General features: G+C 34.5%; 2 protein-coding genes across 3 annotated transcripts; both read left to right on the top strand.

Moving 5' to 3' along the window:
* The first annotated feature begins 2,466 nt into the window (after positions 1–2,466).
* LOC136247724 (probable outer membrane protein pmp20) lies at positions 2,467–15,084 on the top strand. The gene is made up of 7 exons (XM_066039551.1): positions 2,467–2,609; positions 10,428–10,741; positions 11,057–12,118; positions 12,233–12,652; positions 12,767–13,325; positions 13,373–14,960; positions 15,070–15,084. Exons 1-7 carry the CDS (start codon positions 2,467–2,469, stop codon positions 15,082–15,084), a joined length of 4,101 nt encoding a protein of 1,366 aa, XP_065895623.1.
* On the top strand, positions 15,030–17,400 carry LOC136242725 (uncharacterized). Of its 2 annotated transcripts, none has more exons than XM_066034189.1 (2): positions 15,030–16,678; positions 17,175–17,400. In XM_066034189.1, the coding sequence occupies exons 1-2, from the start codon at positions 15,096–15,098 to the stop codon at positions 17,245–17,247; spliced, it is 1,656 nt and encodes a 551-aa protein (XP_065890261.1). In that variant the 5' UTR covers positions 15,030–15,095; the 3' UTR covers positions 17,248–17,400. The 2 variants fall into 2 exon arrangements, with proteins under 2 accessions (XP_065890261.1, XP_065890254.1); XM_066034182.1 differs by having other exon boundaries at positions 17,172–17,400.
* Positions 17,401–17,760: the final 360 nt, after the last annotated feature.

Here is a 17,760-nt window from a genome sequence, read left to right as displayed (position 1 = left end):
ACACACCCACACCAACACACACACACACACTTATAAACAAGAGTGTGTGATTGGCCAAGTGAAAACCCACCGTGTTCACACATTCCTTTATTGCTTTTCTGTTATTATAATCATATAGATCTTCCAAAGTTTCATTGAAAGACCTTGGAGTTCTACTACTAAACAATATTATAGAAACATTATGATAGTTGATTTACAATTGTACAGCAACTATATAGCAAATAATTTACAGGCTCTTAAATTCCTATCATAATCTGTACTAGTCTTGTTAGATCAATAAACAGTTGTGGAATGGCACAATAAAATGAAAGCACTTTTCATCGGGTTTCAACAGAAACCCCCTTTTAAATTTTATTACCTCAATCTAACTAGCTTTATTATTGCTGAATTGACAATTTGTCATAGCAAACAACTATATCCACCTTATTCCAGTAGCATGCATGAAGTTACACTTAACTAACACCATTATTTTTATAGCTATTAAACCATCAGCAACACTTCACATATCACCTCCCACTACATCTGTTAAAAATGATTGAGATACTCTAATAGAGCAGTCACATAACTACTCTAATAAAGCAATCAATGCTGCAGCTTAATCACAACTATATAGTTAGCTATAGTATTTACTACAGTCTAAAGCATTAGATTTATTATGAGTGTTAACTAAAAGTAACCTAAAGCTCAATCTCAGAGCTTCTAAAATCTCAAAATGTTCAGGAGAAATGTCCTCAGATGCCTTATTTTTCAGCTATACCAACTTTCAGAAACTCCCTTTTAAAAATCCTATATCCACCACTGACTGGTACATCACACCGATACATTGAGATGGTTAGAAAATTGAACATACTACATGGAGTGAAGAGGTCTGGAATGGAGTTAAGAGGTCTGGTATGGAGTTAAGAGGTCTGGTATAAAAGTGGAGTGTATACAAGTATTGTGTCCTAAAAAGAAATTGTCATATCCTTTGAGGTTCCACGAAAATCCAAACAGAAGTTTCAGAAGTTGTGATACTATGTAACTGATTGAGCTAGCGATCATTTAGTGCTTCTTAACTACCATATTGTTGTAACTGTAGACCAACATATATTAAATTAGTGGTTAATTGGTTTCACTGACTTTGTGGCTCTTACCAGTGGCACAATTCTCTGAATGTAGTTATGACAGAAATCAACATTAATATATTTTATCAGCATTTATAGAACAAGAGAAGTGGCCATTTTCCCATTTCACTTCATTTTCAGCTATGTTAAACCTGTTACAGTAGCATTACAAATAATGAGAATGGTCTCTACACTGAGCAATAAACAGATATGGAAATAACGGTGTAAGTACATGATGGATGCATGTACATAGTGTGGTAAGCTGCCAAAAAGCACATGTTGGGCCAAAGTGATGTATAACAGTGAAATTATCAACTTAGCCATTCCACTTGTCTGAAAGTATCAGGAAGACAAGAAATTTGTATCATCATAATTATAGTCAGTAGAAAAGTTTAGTAAAGAAAGTTCCATAGCAACTTATTTGAAGTATTATTCCATCTTTAAGACAAACCTCTATATATATGATCCCTAATGTACAGTATTACTGCACTGTATGATGAAACTCTTGTGGCTGTGATGTTAAGTAACTGGTAGATCACAGTGAGACTTTGAGATGGGTTAGGTGTCTGAGGTGTGGGCAATGAAGTAGCCTACACAAATATTCTAAAAGAAATTATCACATCCTTGTGAATTTCCATGAAAAGCAAAACAGGAGTTGTACTGTTGTAATAATGTTGTGAGCTAAAAAGGAATTGTTTATATTCTTTTCTGTATTCCATGAAAAATCAAACAGAAGTTGCAAAAGTTGTGATGCTAACAGTATAATGTAACTGGTTGAGGGTAGTGATAATTTACAGTGTTTCTTAACTAACATATGGAATATAATTGTATAAACTGTAGACCAATATGAATTATAGTGGTTAATTGGTTTCAACAGAAACCCACTTTTAATTTTATTAGCTCAATCTAACTAGCTTCACTATTGCTGTATTGACAATTTGTCATAGCAAACAACTATATTCACTATATTCCAGTAGGATGTATGATATTGCACTTAACTAACACCATTATTTTTATAACTATTAAACCATCAGCAACACTTCACTTATCACCTCCCACTACACCTTTAAAAATGATTGAGATACTCTAATAGAGCAGTCACATAACTAATAAAGCAATCAATACTGCAGCTTAATCACAACTATATAGTTAGCTATAGTATTTACTACAGTTTAAAGCATTAAATTTATTGTGAGTGTTAACTAAAAGTAACCTAAAGCTCAATCTCAGAGCTTCTAAATTCTCAAAATGTTCAGGAGAAATGTCCTAAGATGCCTTATGTTTCAGCTATACCAACTTTCAGAACTCCCTTTTAAAAATCCTATATCCACCACTGACTGATACATTACACTGAGACATTGAGATGGTTAGAAAATTGAACAGACCACATGGAGTTAAGAGGTCTGGTATGGAGTTAAGATGTATGGTATGGAGTGAAGAGGTATGGTATGGAGTGAAGAGGTGTGGGATGGAGTTAAGAGGTCTGGTATGGAGTGAAGAGGTCTGGTATGAAGTTAAGAGGTCTGGTATAAAAGTGGAATATACAAATATTGTGTCCTAAAAAGAAATCGTCATATCCTTTGAGGTTCCAAGAAAATTCAAACAGAAGTTTCAGAAGTTGTGATACTATGTAACTGATTGAGGTAGTGATCATTTAGTGCTTCTTAACTACCATATTGTTGCAACTGTAGATCGCCATAAAATGTGACCAAATTTGGAAAATCAAACATGTGGGTGTATTTGACACTTAAAATATTTAATGATCAAATAACAAGCTTTATAGTGCAAATCTACTTGTTACTGATTGTAAGCCATTCTCAATACCTCAAATTATTGGAAAATTCTAGAAATTAAAAAAATAAAATGCCTTGCTTATAGTAGCAGCCCACTAAATATGAAAATTCTAATTATTTCAAGCACCCCCATATGGGTGATTTCCAAAGTTTGGTCACAATTGGTGGTTAATTAGTTTTACTGACTTTGCGGCTCTTACCATTGGCAACACATACAAATCTCTAGAATATTTAATGCAGCTATGATTATATTTTGTCAGTATTTATAACAGAACAAGAGAAGTGGCCATTTGCCCTTTCACTTCATTTTCAGCTATGTTAAACCCGTTAGTAGCATTACAATTAATGAACCAAACGAGAATGGTCTCTACACTCAGCAATAAACAGATATGGAAATAATGGTAAGTACATGATGGATGCATGTACATAGTGAGGTAAGCTGCCAAAAGGTACATGTTGGGCCAAAGTGATGTATAATAGTGAAATTATCAACTTAGCCATTCCACTTGTCTGAAGGTATCAGGCAGGCAATAAATTAGTATCATTATAATTATAGTCAGTAATAAACAATGTTTAGTAAAGAAAGTTCCATATCAACTTATTTGAAGTATTATGCCATCTTGAAGACAAACCTCTATAATGATCCCTAATGTACACTACTACTACTGCACTGTATGATGAAAATTCTTGTGGCTGTGATGTTAAGTAAGTAACTGGTAGATCACAGTGAAACATTGAGATGTGTCAGGTGTCTGAGGTGTGGGCAATGAAGTAGCCTACACAAATATTCTAAAAGAAATTATCGCATCCTTGTGAATTTCCATGAAAAGCAAAACAGGAGTTGTACTGTTGTAATAATGTTGTGAGCTAAAAAGGAATTGTTTATATACTTTTCTGTATTCCATGAAAAGCTAAACAGAAGTTGCAAAAGTTGTGATGCTAACAGTATAATGTAACTGGTTGAGGGTAGTGATAATTTACAGTGTTTCTTAACTAACATATTGAATACAATTGTATAAACTGTAGACCAACATGAATTATAGTGGTTAATTGGTTTCACTGACTTAGTGGCTCTTTTATACCAGTCGCAGCACACAAGTCTCTGAATGCAGTTTTAACGATAAGCACATGATGCATTCATTTTACATACCAATATGGTAAGCTCTCAAATGGCACCTGTTTAGCCATGATGATGTCTAACAGTGAAATTATCAACTTAGTTAGTGCACTTTGTCTGAAGGTATCAGACAGGCAGGAAATTAGTTACAGTATATAGTTTTCATGAAGTAGGTTTTTTTTACTGGAAAGACAGCATAATACAGCTGGTTACATCCAGGAAGGGTAAACTCTCAGAAAGTAAAAGTTAAATCTAAGGTAAGAAAATTCTAAAGATTCTGCTTCAATAATAGAGTTCATTTACATTATCATATATTTGTAGTGTTTAGCAGTATAAAAGGCACACAAATCATTACTAGATCAGGTTTGTACCCAGGGCCATTAAAGATGATAATGTTAGTACACCACAGTGACTGACCAGGACTGTTTGGTTGATATTGAAACTGTTAATTTTGACAGCTGGTTAGTGTTTTGTCTGGCACTAACTAGATACTAGTGATGTCATATTATCATTTACCATTGGTATCATTGTATACCCACACTCACACACACACACATACGCGCGCGTGCGCACGCACACACCCACACACACACACACACACACTTATAAACAAGAGTGTGTGATTGGCCAAGTTAAAACCTACCGTGTTCACACATTCCTTTATTGCTTTTCTGTTATTATAATCATATAGATCTTCCAAAGTTTCATTGAAAGACCTTGGAGTTCTACCACTAAACAATATTATAGAAACATTATGATAGTTGATTTACAATTGTACAGCAACTATATAGCAAATAATTTACAGGCTCTTAAATTCCTATCATAATCTGTACTAGTCTTGTTAGACCAGCAAACAGTTGTGGAATGGCACAATAAAATGAAAGCACTTTTCATCATATGTGTAAAAATAAATGTTTGATTTTATAGTGTCAGATCTAGATGGGTTTTAACAGAAACCCCCTTTTAAATTTTATTAGCTCTAACTAGCTTCATTATTGCTGTATTGACAACTTGTCATTGTAAACAACTATATCCACTATATTCCAGTAGCATGCATGAAATTAAACTTAACTAACACCATTATTTTTATAGCTATTAAGCCACCAGCAACACTTCACTTATCACCTCCCACTACATCAGTTAAAAATGATTGAGATACTCTAATAGAGCAGTCACATAACTACTCTAATAAAACAATCAATGCTGCAGCTTATTTACAATTATATAGTTAGCTATAATATTTACTACAGTCTAAAGCATTAGATTTATGGTGAGTGTTAACTAAAAGTAATCTAAAGTTCAATCTCATAGCTTCTAAAATCTCAAAATGTTCAGGAGAAATGTCCTGAAGATGCATTATTTTTCAGCTATACTAACTTTCAGAACTCCCTTTTAAAAATTCTATATTAACCACTAACTGATACATCACACTGAAACATTAAGATAGTTTGAAAATTGAACAGACTACATGAAGTGAAGAGGTCTGGTATGGAGTTAAGAGGTCTGGTATAATAGTGGTGTATACAAGTATTGTGTCCTAAAAAGAAATTGTCATATCCTTTGAGGTACCACGAAAATCCAAACAGAAGTTTCACAAGTTGTGATACTATGTAACTGATTGAGGTAGTGATCATTTAGTGCTTCTTAACTACCATATTGGCTGTAACTGTAGACCACCATAAAATTAGTGGTTATTTAGTTTTACTGACTATGTGGCTCTTACCAGTGGCAACACACACAAGTCTCTAAATGCAGTTATGAACATTAATATATTTTATCAGCATTTATAACAGATTCTGAACAAGAGAAGTGGCCATTTTCCCTTTCACTTCATTTTCAGCTATGTTAAACCCGTTAGTAGCATTACAATCATTGAACAAAACAAGAAGGGTTTCTACACTCAACAACAAACAGATATGGAAATAACGGTAATTACATGATGGATGCATGTACATAGTGTGGTAAGCTGCCAAAAAGCACATGTTGGGCCAAAGTGATTTATAACAGTGAAACTATCAACTTAGCCATTCCACTTGTCTGAAGGTATCAGGCAGGCAAGAAATTAGTATCATTATAATTATAGTCAGTAGAAATGCTTAGTAAAGAAAGTTTCATAGCAACTTATTTGAAGTATTATGCCATCTTGAAGACAAACCTCTGTATGATCTCTAATGTACACTATTACTGTACTGTATAATGAAAATTCTTGTGGCTGTGATGATATGTAACTGGTAGATCACAGTGAGACTTTGAGATGGGTCAGGTGTCTGAGGTGTGGGCAATGATGTAGTCAACACAAATATTGTAAAGAAATGGTCACATCCTTGTGAATTTCCATGAAAAGCAAAACAGGAGTTGTACTATTGTAATAATGTTGTGAGCTAAAAAGGAATTGTTTATATTCTTTTCTGAATTCCATGAAAAGCCAAACAGAAGTTGCAAAAGTTGTGATGCTAACAGTATCATGTAACTGGTTGAGAGTAGTGATAATTTACATTGTTTCTTAACTAATTAACACATTGAATATACTGTAATTGTATAAACTGTAGACCAACATGAATTATAGTGGTTAATTGGTTTGGCAGCACACACGTCTCTGAATGCAGTTTAAAAAATGATAAGCACATGATATGATGCATTCATTTTACATATATACCAATATGGTGAGCTGTCAAATGGCACCTGTTTAGCTGTGATGATGTCTAACAGTGAAATTATCAACTTAGTTAGTACACTTGTCTGAAGCTATCAGGCAGGCAGGAAATTAATTAGTTAAAATATGTGGCTGGATTTGACAAAACCAGGCTTCCTCATACACCCAATTCTTCGACTTTAACCACTTGTAATTTGACAAGTCAGTACACTATTGACCTAAACATTCATTGCTTTATGCAATAATAAGTCAAAATGTGAAAGTGATAGCTTACTCTTACACTGAATTATGATCCTTTAAAATCATAATTTTGGATGTGTGTGGAAGCCTGGTTTCATGTGTATAAAAAATTATAGCAGACGTGTATATAAAAGTTTAAGTTACAGTCCACAGCTATAAACACATCACACCTTTTGAGTATTATATGTTTTAGTGATAAATTGCTTCCCTTCTAGCTATAATATTGGATATAAAATTACTGTATGTTTACAACATGTTCACTATAATACACACTTCACTATTCTATCATATGTATGTTACCCTTATGTAACTCTATAGTACAAAATTGGTGTAGTTGAGAGCAAATAACTGTAATAAAACTGGTCTTCAATTCATCCATTTGCAACTCCTATTATCCTATTACTCCTTTGTTAATAGTAGCCACTGTTGATATCACCTTGATAAGTTTATATGTCTTGTGTGTATGTGTGTGTGTGTGTGTGTGTGTGTGTGTGTGTGTGTGTGTGTGTGTGTGTGTGTGTGTGTGTGTGTGTGTGTGTGTGTGTGTGTGTGTGTTAACCTTTATGTACGAGTGTAGTACTTCATTACTCTTCAGTAAAGATTTGTCATAGACAGTAGAAGACCACAAGTATTAGCACTTACAACCATACATTACATGGCTATGCTGCTTTCATATTTACAGTCTAGGGTTATTAGGGGGGGAAATTTTCCCCACTAAAATCTCAGATGCACCCCTTAAAATTGCGAGTGACCACTACACTATACTCAGGTTAAGCTTGTTTTTAAAATGACAAACTAAAAACTTATCAAAAATGCTCTCAGATTTAATCTTAGTCGTTTATATGTAAAATTTTCCCTACTTAAAAATTGCAATTACAACATTAAAATACTCTCAGATTCAGTATCAGATTAATTTTAAAAATCTCCTAGGGGTAGTCTGTATACAACTAGCAAAAATTCATGCATATAGTGATGGCTATTAAATATCTGAGAGTCCAAGTTTACCCAGTTTAGAAAAAAATAGCATGCTTAACTCTCAAAATTGTTCCTTAGCTTTCATCTCAGAAAGCATTATTTTGTAAATTCTACCTTCAATTGGCATGCACAGCTAACACAAATGCCCCCCAGATTTAAAATCAGAAAGCCAGATTTGAAAAAAACTTCCTGTTTTGCTATAACCATGAAAATGCCCTAATATTTAGTTTTAAACACCCTAAGTTTTAAATTATTTCTAGGAAGACATCCATCTATGCAATCTTTAATTTGCTAGTGTTTTGTGCTATCATATGTACAGTGCAGATGATGGCTCATTACTATACATTCATGTCTCTGCCAACTATGAAACATATGATCTGGCTTCACCCAACCACAAAAATCAGCACTCATGACGCAGCCTTATATGACTAACCCACAAATGTTTGGGAACTATTCCAACTGCTTTACATTGGACAACTATATAACAGCTAGACTTTCACCTGATCATCCCCCCCCCCCCCCCCCCCCCCACACACACACATACATAAATTCTTGATCCCCCCCAAAAGGAGAAATACTAGAATAAACACTGTGACTACAGTACTACCCCACTGTAAATGAAAGCGTCAATAAGGAACAGATTATTATGATAAATAGACTAAGGGACCCGCCGATTATGTTTATTATTTTACCTATTATGATGCTGCACTGCTCAAAAATTTACTTAATATGCTTAAATTAATACTCAATATTTACCTATTATGCTCAATATTTATACCCCAGTTCCCAATTTTTTCTAAAAATTTTGCACTTTATAAGGAAACAGTAAGTGGTTGAAGCACACACTGTGAAAAACGAGGGATATAAGATGGTATTCTAGTGGCTTATTGAATACAAAAAAGCTTGGTATAACCTGTAGTATACTAACAATCTCACGTAAGGCTTTAGTTAATGTGTTAAACATACTGAAACCATACATGCAATAGTATAGTATGTATTATACTAAAGTATAAGATGGGTATAATACGGGATTTATATTAAGGCTTATTTGTATTTAATAAGCCACTGGAAATAACCATATTATATTCCACCTTTTTCACAGTGACAGACTGTAAATCCTTGCTTGTCAAAATGCATGTCACAGAAAAGATCAATGTACTGTAATAGAAAGTCAGCTACCTGATAATTTTATTACAATTACTGACTGTTCTATTATAGTATATCGATCTTTTGTGTGATATGTATTTTGATAGGCAAGAATTTATGGTACTACACAAGTTTTCTGCCTATTATGTTAGTATTATATTTAATACTTTCAGGTCAACGTTGAAACCGGGTCACTACTGCTGACCCGGATGACCTACTGATCCTGACGAATTAAAGCCGAGGCGTGCGATAAGAGCTATGTTTCGGCTAGCCTCGAGCGAGCAAGACTACCTTTTTGAGTGTTCGATTCGTGTTGAGTAAACAGGGGTGGATCCAGCCGCAACTTCAGCCTAGCTGTAGGTTGAAAACCAAAAAAAAAAAAAAAAAAAAAAAGGTCATCACCTACTAACAATAGATACCCTCAGTTTCGTGCTACATACTGCACTTACTAATAAATGGGCGTGGCATCGCGTATGTTTGTAACGCGATAAGTGGGCGTGGCTCACGAAAGAGCTACGCGATAGCGTTTATATGTTTCCACGTCGTCAAACGAACAATTTCGTTTCTCACGTGATCCAATCCGGGTCAGACCCCGATAATTTGTAAACCGGGTCAGACCCGGATGACCCGGAGAAAATGTGACTCGGTTGACCCGACCCGGTTTCAACGCTGTTTCAGGTATCTATTATGCTCATTATCAGGGCCGCCCACAGGGGGGGGGGGGGGGGGGGGGCTGGGGCATCTTGCCCCGGACCCCAGCCTGAAAGGGGCCCCAGGAGGCCCCACGAAGGGCCCCTTGAATACCTGTAAGAAGATCGATATACGCTAATAGAGCAGTCAGATCTAAATACTCTAATAGAGCAGTCACAGTATTCTTCAGAGGAGCAGTGTAGCAAGCTTATAGATAAGGAAATATGGTTGGTGATGGATAGTTATTGTCATTGCCAGCAGGTTGTGACCTTTTTTTTTTTTTTTTTTTGGTCTTCACCTTACAACTAGGGTGAAGGGCCCCACTTTAACTCTTTTCCCTGGGCCCCTTAATTTCTCTGGGCGGCCCTGCTCATTATTGTGGCATTATAATCAGTGGATCCCTATTAACATGGTTGTTTAAAAATTCACTGCTTAGTAAAATCAAATTGGTGTATAGGTTTAATTAGCTATCAGGTCTAGAATCTGAAGTAGTAATGTATACAGTTCATGTTTTCCACAAACATGTTTATAACTATCATTGACTGAATGTGTACATTTATCATGACATCATCAGTGTGACATCATATCCTCTTTGAAGCTATAAATATCAGTAACTGAAATGGAAAGTTAGAATTTTCGTTACCTGTCAATACAAGCATGGAACTCTTAAAAATTTCCATAGCTGCTGTTTTGCTAGTGTGTTTGTTCAGCCAAATTGAAGGAGACAGTACAGTGATGAACAGTGATGATGAAGACTTTGCTGGTGGTGGAAACGAGAGAGGTCAGGATAAACTTCCCTGTTGTGTATCTGGAAACTTTACCTTTCATTCAATTGCTGACATTCTAAATAACATCTCCAGTAATGACACCATTGTTAACATTACAAATGATGTTGAGTTGTCTTCTATTGTGACATTAGAAGGTCTTGAAAATATCATGATAATAGGACACAGAAATCCTGTTGTAAAGTGTAATGATGTTGGTGCAGTAAAGTTCATCTCCTGCAAGAATATAACCATTGAAGGTATCCAGTGGGAGGGATGTGGCTCTAAAGATTATCCAGGAATTGAATTCTACAACTCATCCAATGTTTATTTTGAAAGATGCTCATTCCATAACTCCAAAGGAAGAAGTGTTTTACTTTCACAAGTGTCTGGAAATGTGTGCATTAACAATTGCAATTTCACACACAGAAGTAAATATATATATAATGGACATGGAGCAGCTATACATTATTTATCAAATACTAATAGCCAATTTCAACACAAGTTGGAGGTCCAAAATAGCCAATTCATTTCCAATAGAGCCACACAAAGTGTAATTTACATTGATGGTTCAGGTAGCAGAAGTCCTGGTCATGTTTACATACAAGACAATGTGTTTGTCAACAACACAGGAGTACCAATTTACATTGCAAATACTAATCTTCATATTAGAGGTAGTGTGTTGTTCAAGGATAATACAGCAGCGTCTGGTGGAGGAATTTATAGCAGGAACTCCACTGTCATATTTTGTGATACGTCTGATGTAAAATTTATTAATATCTCTGCTACAAATAATGGTGGAGCTATTTATCAAATTCTTTCCAGTATGATCTTTTGGGCAAACTCAATAGTGACATTTAAGTACAACCATGCGAGGTATGGTGGTACCATATACAGTGATAATTCCAATATCACATTTGATGGTAACTCAAGTGTAACATTCAATAATAATGAAGCGAGTAGGGATGGAGGAGCTGTATATTGTGAGTATTCATCTCATATCACATTTGATGGTAACTCAAGTGTAACATTTAATAATAATACAGCCAAATATGGAGGAGCTTTACATTGTAGGCATTTATCTCATATCACATTTGATGGTAACTCAAGTGTAACATTTAATAATAATACAGCCAAATATGGAGGAGCTTTACATTGTAGGCATTCATCTCATATCACATTTGATGATAACTCAAGTGTAACATTTAATAATAATGAAGCCAGTGTGGATGGAGGAGCTCTACATTGTTATTTATCTCATATCACATTTGATGATAACTCAAGTGTAACATTTAATAATAATGAAGCCAGTGCGGATGGAGGAGCTGTGTATTGTTATTATTTATCTCCTATCACATTTGGTGGTAACTCAAGTGTAACATTTAATAATAATGAAGCGAGTAGGGATGGAGGAGCTATAAGTAGTAAGAATTCATCTCATATTACATTTGATGGTAACTCAAGTGTAACATTTAATAATAATACAGCCACATATGGAGGAGCTTTACATTGTAGGCATTCATCTCATATCACATTTGATGATAACTCAAGTGTAACATTTAATAATAATACAGCCACATATGGAGGAGCTTTACATTGTAGGCATTCATCTCATATCACATTTGATGATAACTCAAGTGTAACATTTAATAATAATGAAGCCAGTGTACATGGAGGAGCTGTGTATTGTTATTATTCATCTCATATCACATTTGATGGTAACTCAAGTGTAAGATTTAATAATAATGAAGCCGGTTATGATGGAGGAGCTATAAGTAATAGATATTCATCTCACATCACATTTGATGGTAACTCAAGTGTAACATTTAATAACAATGAAGCCAGTGCGGATGGAGGAGCTGTGTATTGTTATTATTCATCTCATATCACATTTGGTGGTAACTCAAGTGTAACATTTAATAATAATGAAGCCAGTGTTGATGGAGGAGCTATAAGTAGTAAGTATTCATCTCGTATTACATTTGATAGTAACTCAAGGGTAACATTTAATAATAATACAGCCACATATGGAGGAGCTTTACATTGTAGGCATTCATCTCATATCACATTTGATGATAACTCAAGTGTAACATTTAATAATAATACAGCCACATATGGAGGAGCTTTACATTGTAGGCATTCATCTCATATCACATTTGATGATAACTCAAGTGTAACATTTAATAATAATGAAGCCAGTGTACATGGAGGAGCTGTGTATTGTTATTATTCATCTCATATCACATTTGATGGTAACTCAAGTGTAAGATTTAATAATAATGAAGCCGGTTATGATGGAGGAGCTATAAGTAATAGATATTCATCTCACATCACATTTGATGGTAACTCAAGTGTAACATTTAATAACAATGAAGCCAGTGCGGATGGAGGAGCTGTGTATTGTTATTATTCATCTCATATCACATTTGGTGGTAACTCAAGTGTAACATTTAATAATAATGAAGCCAGTGTTGATGGAGGAGCTATAAGTAGTAAGTATTCATCTCGTATTACATTTGATAGTAACTCAAGGGTAACATTTAATAATAATGAAGCCAGTGATGATGGAGGAGCTGTATATTGTGAGTCTTCATCTCATATCACGTTTGATGGTAACTCAAGTGTAACATTTAATAATAATGAAGCCAGTGGTGATGGAGGAGCTATATTTTGTGATGATTCATCTAATATCACATTTGATGGTAACTCAAGTGTAACATTTAATAATAATAAAGCCAGTGGTAATGGAGGAGCTATATTTTGTGATGATTCATCTAATATCACATTTGATGGTAACTCAAGTGTAACATTTAATAATAATAAAGTCAGTGGACATGGAGAGCTGTCTGTTGTTTGGATTCATCTCATATCACATTTGATGGTAACTCAAGTGTAACATTTAAAGCCAGTGTTGGAGGAGCTGTATATTGTTATAATTCATCTAATATCACATTTGATGGTAACTCAAGTGTAACATTTAATAATAATGAAGCCAGTGGTGATGGAGGAGCTGTATATTGTTATGATTCATCTAATATCACATTTGATGGTAACTCAAGTGTAACATTTAATAATAATGAAGCCAGTGGTGGTGGAGGAGCTATATATTGTTATTATTCATCTAATATCACATTTGATGGTAACTCAAGTGTAACATTTAATAATAATGAAGCCAGTGATACTGGAGGAGCTGTATATTGTTATGATTCATCTAATATCAGATTTGATGGTAACTCAGGTGTAACATTTAATAACAATGAAGCCAGTGATAATGGAGGAGCTGTATATTGTGAGTCTTCATCTCATATCAGATTTGTTGGTAACTCAAGTGTAACATTTAATAATAATAAAGTCAATGGACATGGAGGAGCTGTCTATTGTTTGGATTCATCTCATATCACATTTGATGATAACTCAAATATAACAATTATTAATAATAAAGCCAGTGAAGGAGGAGCTGTATTTTGCAATAAAAAATGTGGTGTCTTATTTTATAAACATACATCAGTGATATTTGTCAATAACATTGCAAAAACTGGTGGAGCTTTAGTCAGTGAAGAAAATTCTTATGCATTGTTTAAAGAAGACTCTGTTATTCAATTCCTGGAAAACAGAGCCATACAGGGTGGAGCTATATATTCAAAGAAACAAGTTGCTTTCATATTGGAAGGAAGCTGCACAATTATCTTTAATGATAATAAAGCAAGTGAAAGCGGAGGAGCACTGTACATTACCGACAATTCCACTGTGACTGTTACAGAACACTCAAAAGTTACTTATTCTAATAATGAAGGTACTCAGTATGGTGGAGCAATCTATTGTAGTGATAACTCCAACATTACACTAGAAGGAAAACTTACAGTGAAGTTTATGAACAATACATCTCAATATGGTGGAGCCTTATCAATTCTACAATCAACATTGACATTTGTGGAAAATGCTTCAGTAAATTTCACCAGGAATAAGGCAGAGAATGGGGGAGCCATCTCTGCTGTGAAATCTTCTGTAACATTTATGGATAATTCCCGTACAGAGTTTTTCAGTAATTCAGCTGCAGGAAGTGGTGGGGCCATGCATCTAACCGATCATTTCACTGTAAGTATATCCCATAATTCTCATAACACATTTTTCCACAACACTGCTAATCGCCTTGGTGGGTCCATATATTGTGACCTGACAAAAAGTACTGAGAATAAAATTACATTCAACACTACAGATATTACATTTCATCACAACACTGACCTAACAGGTTCTGATGTTTATGTTGACATGCCAACATCATGTGATGAGATGTGTTTCAGCAACAGCATCATTAACAAAGGATATAATCATTTTGACGGGGTCATTAAAACTTCTCCTAGAAAACTAGAATTTAATGACTCAGCAGTTACATGTATCCATAATGGCAATGATACAAATTGTCAGACTTATCTAACAAGAAATATAATGCTAGGTCAGGAAATTATAATGAGTGCTTGTGTAAGGGATTATTACAATCAACCTGCTCAATCAACACAATTTGAACTGAGCAGTGAAGATCAAGATCATCCCATTATTGGATCAGACAATGTGCTAATATCATGTACAGTATTTGAAGGAGTGAGTATAAAGGGGATGAGAGTTGTGGATGCAACTAATTATACAATGACCATCACTTCATATGATAGCGGTATTTCTAACTTAAAGGAGTTTTCCACTAAGCTAATAATTGAACTATCACCATGTCACCCTGGTTTCCACTATGATAATAATAATACACAAACATGTGTATGCTACAATGATAGTGATGTTGTGTCTTGTTCTGGTAGTACATCATCTATCAAAAGAGGTTACTGGTTTGGTGAAGTTGATGATAAAGCTACAGTGACGATTTGTCCTAATAATTATTGTAAGTTTGCTTGTTGTGAAATGGGTAATGGATTTTATGAACTTTCACCAGTCAGAGCAAATCAGTGCATTTCACAGCGATCTGGTACAGCTTGTGGTGCTTGTAAGGAAGGCTATACTCTTTCATTTGATTCTATAGAATGTGTAAGTGTTGATAAATGTACAGCTGAACAAACAGTACTTGTGGTAACATTATCAATCCTTTACTGGGTGGTGATAGTTATATTAGTGTTCATTGTGACATACTATCACATTGGGATTGGTTATTTGTATGCTATTACATACTATTACAGTATGGTGGATATTTTGCTGAGTGAACACTTGTACTCATCACAAGGATTATTTACGTTTGTTAGCATTATGTCCAGTATTGCAAAAGTCACACCACAATTTTTAGGACAGCTTTGTTTAGTAACTAATATGAGTGGAATTGACCAACAGTTCATTCATTATGTCCATCCAATAGCTGTTGCCATTATCATAGTAGTAATCTGCCTATCAGCAAGAATATCATACAAGTTTTCATCATTTGTTAGTAGAGGAATTATCCATGTTATCTGTTTTCTTCTATTGTTATCGTACACTTCTGTGGCAACAACTTCATTACTGATATTGAGATCACTGACATTTCATAATGTGGATAAGGTTTACACTTACCTGTCACCTGACATAGAATATTTACATGGCCGTCATCTACCATATTTTATTTTAGCAATAATATGCACTCTAATTATTGTAATTGGTCTGCCATTTCTACTTTTATTGGAGCCATTTCTTAACAAGAAAATTAACTTTACCCGAATAAAACCATTACTGGATCAGTTTCAAGGATGTTACAAAGACAAGTATCGTTCATTTGCAGCTTATTACATGACGTGTCGACTGGTTGTTATTTTGATAATTATTGCCAATACATCAAATAATAACACTACCCAGTATTCATTGATCATTGCTAACTCCACACTAGCCTTTATACATATGACAATAAGGCCATATGGATCTAACATTCTTAATGTGTTTGATGGCTTTGTGTTGCATTTGATGATTGTGGTTTCAATGGTACCACTTATTGACAGTTATGATCCTGATTTATTGCTATCATTTATATTTGTAGTAGTTATACTACCCTTAATACCATTTCTGATAATAGAAATTTACCTTTACAAAAGGACAATTAAGAAAATCACTAAATATTGTGTGCCACCTAAACCTGACACTACCAATGACAACAATGAGATACCAATGAGAGAAGAGTTCGTTGATAGTGTTATTGATGATAGCAGAAGGGTGAATGCTACTATATGTGAAATGTAAGTATATTATTATTATCATTATGTGGTATGGCAATGCATATCACGCTTCCATGTACATTGCCAAAAATTACCTACAAAACCAAATTCGGTTGTGTCAAAGGCAATAGAGATAATTGTTGAGCAATATATCAAGCATTTGAGGAAAATATGCTGGATGGAAGACCATGAAAAATAAATAAAGCAACATAATACTATTCATCAAGTTACCTAATGCAATACTCCACTGCTGCAGTTTTAATAGTGTACTGCACTGTGAATTTTTCTGTAGCTACTTTCAAATGTGCTACTAAAGTTTTGATAATAATTTTGATGGTTATGCTGCAAGCCTGTGTAAGTACAAATATCAAAAGATCTTTCTGGATCTTCAGGAGACCCCATCAATATTGTACTTTATTGTGTTACTGTTTCTAAATATTCTGCACATCATACATTACAGTTTCATTGTTGTCATGGCACATAATAATTATGCTCTCTCTACTCTTACATATAGCAGAGAATCAGAGATCAATGATGCCACTCACTATCGTGAATCCTTCATGGAAGTGATGGACGACATTGAAGACTGACTATATGCTATGAGACGTGAACAATGCATTACAAGTGTAGATTGTATGTATGCATATAGTGTGTCACACATACATGTATCCCCCTAATGTGTATCGTATATAGAACTTTCACCTTTTAAATGTAATAGCTGTATTGTCAGATCTTTTCCTTAATGCTATCACTACATAAAAATTATGCATGTCACAATTATAAGTGATGCTTTGGCTTAGAAACAATTGAGATGAAGACTACGTTCTATTTGATATGACAGGCATTTTGTTGTACAACAAGACTACATTGTAGTTACTAGCTGAGGTAATTCATTCCTAACATGGTAGGTTAAGTGAAAAACTGCTCATGATATTCATTGCTAGTACTGTTCTTGTATGTAGCTACATATTCCTGCTTAACAATACAAGGTTGAATTCTAACATTTTCATGATATTTGTATCTAATCCAAAACAGCCAAGCTGTAAAAAAAGTGTGCGGCCCTCAAAAAGGCTATGGTGAAAAAAGATGTGAAATCCAAGGTG

The sequence above is a fragment of the Dysidea avara genome, chromosome 2, assembly GCF_963678975.1.
Source record: "Dysidea avara chromosome 2, odDysAvar1.4, whole genome shotgun sequence".
Taxonomy (NCBI): Eukaryota; Metazoa; Porifera; class Demospongiae; order Dictyoceratida; family Dysideidae; genus Dysidea; species Dysidea avara.
This window is presented reverse-complemented; position numbering and strand designations above follow the sequence as displayed.

Bases quoted from the DNA above. Each gene is read 5' to 3' on its own strand.
- LOC136247724 (XM_066039551.1), top strand. From the start codon at position 2,467: ATGGTTAGAAAATTGAACAGACCACATGGAGTTAAGAGGTCTGGTATG. The intron at 12,653-12,766 runs GTGTAACATTTA...ATAATAATGAAG, and splicing joins CACATTTGATGATAACTCAA to CCGGTTATGATGGAGGAGCT. The intron at 13,326-13,372 runs GTCTGTTGTTTG...TGGTAACTCAAG, and splicing joins GTCAGTGGACATGGAGAGCT to TGTAACATTTAAAGCCAGTG.
- LOC136242725 (XM_066034182.1), top strand. From the start codon at position 15,096: ATGAGAGTTGTGGATGCAACTAATTATACAATGACCATCACTTCATAT. The intron at 16,679-17,171 runs GTAAGTATATTA...TCTTACATATAG, and splicing joins AATGCTACTATATGTGAAAT to CAGAGAATCAGAGATCAATG.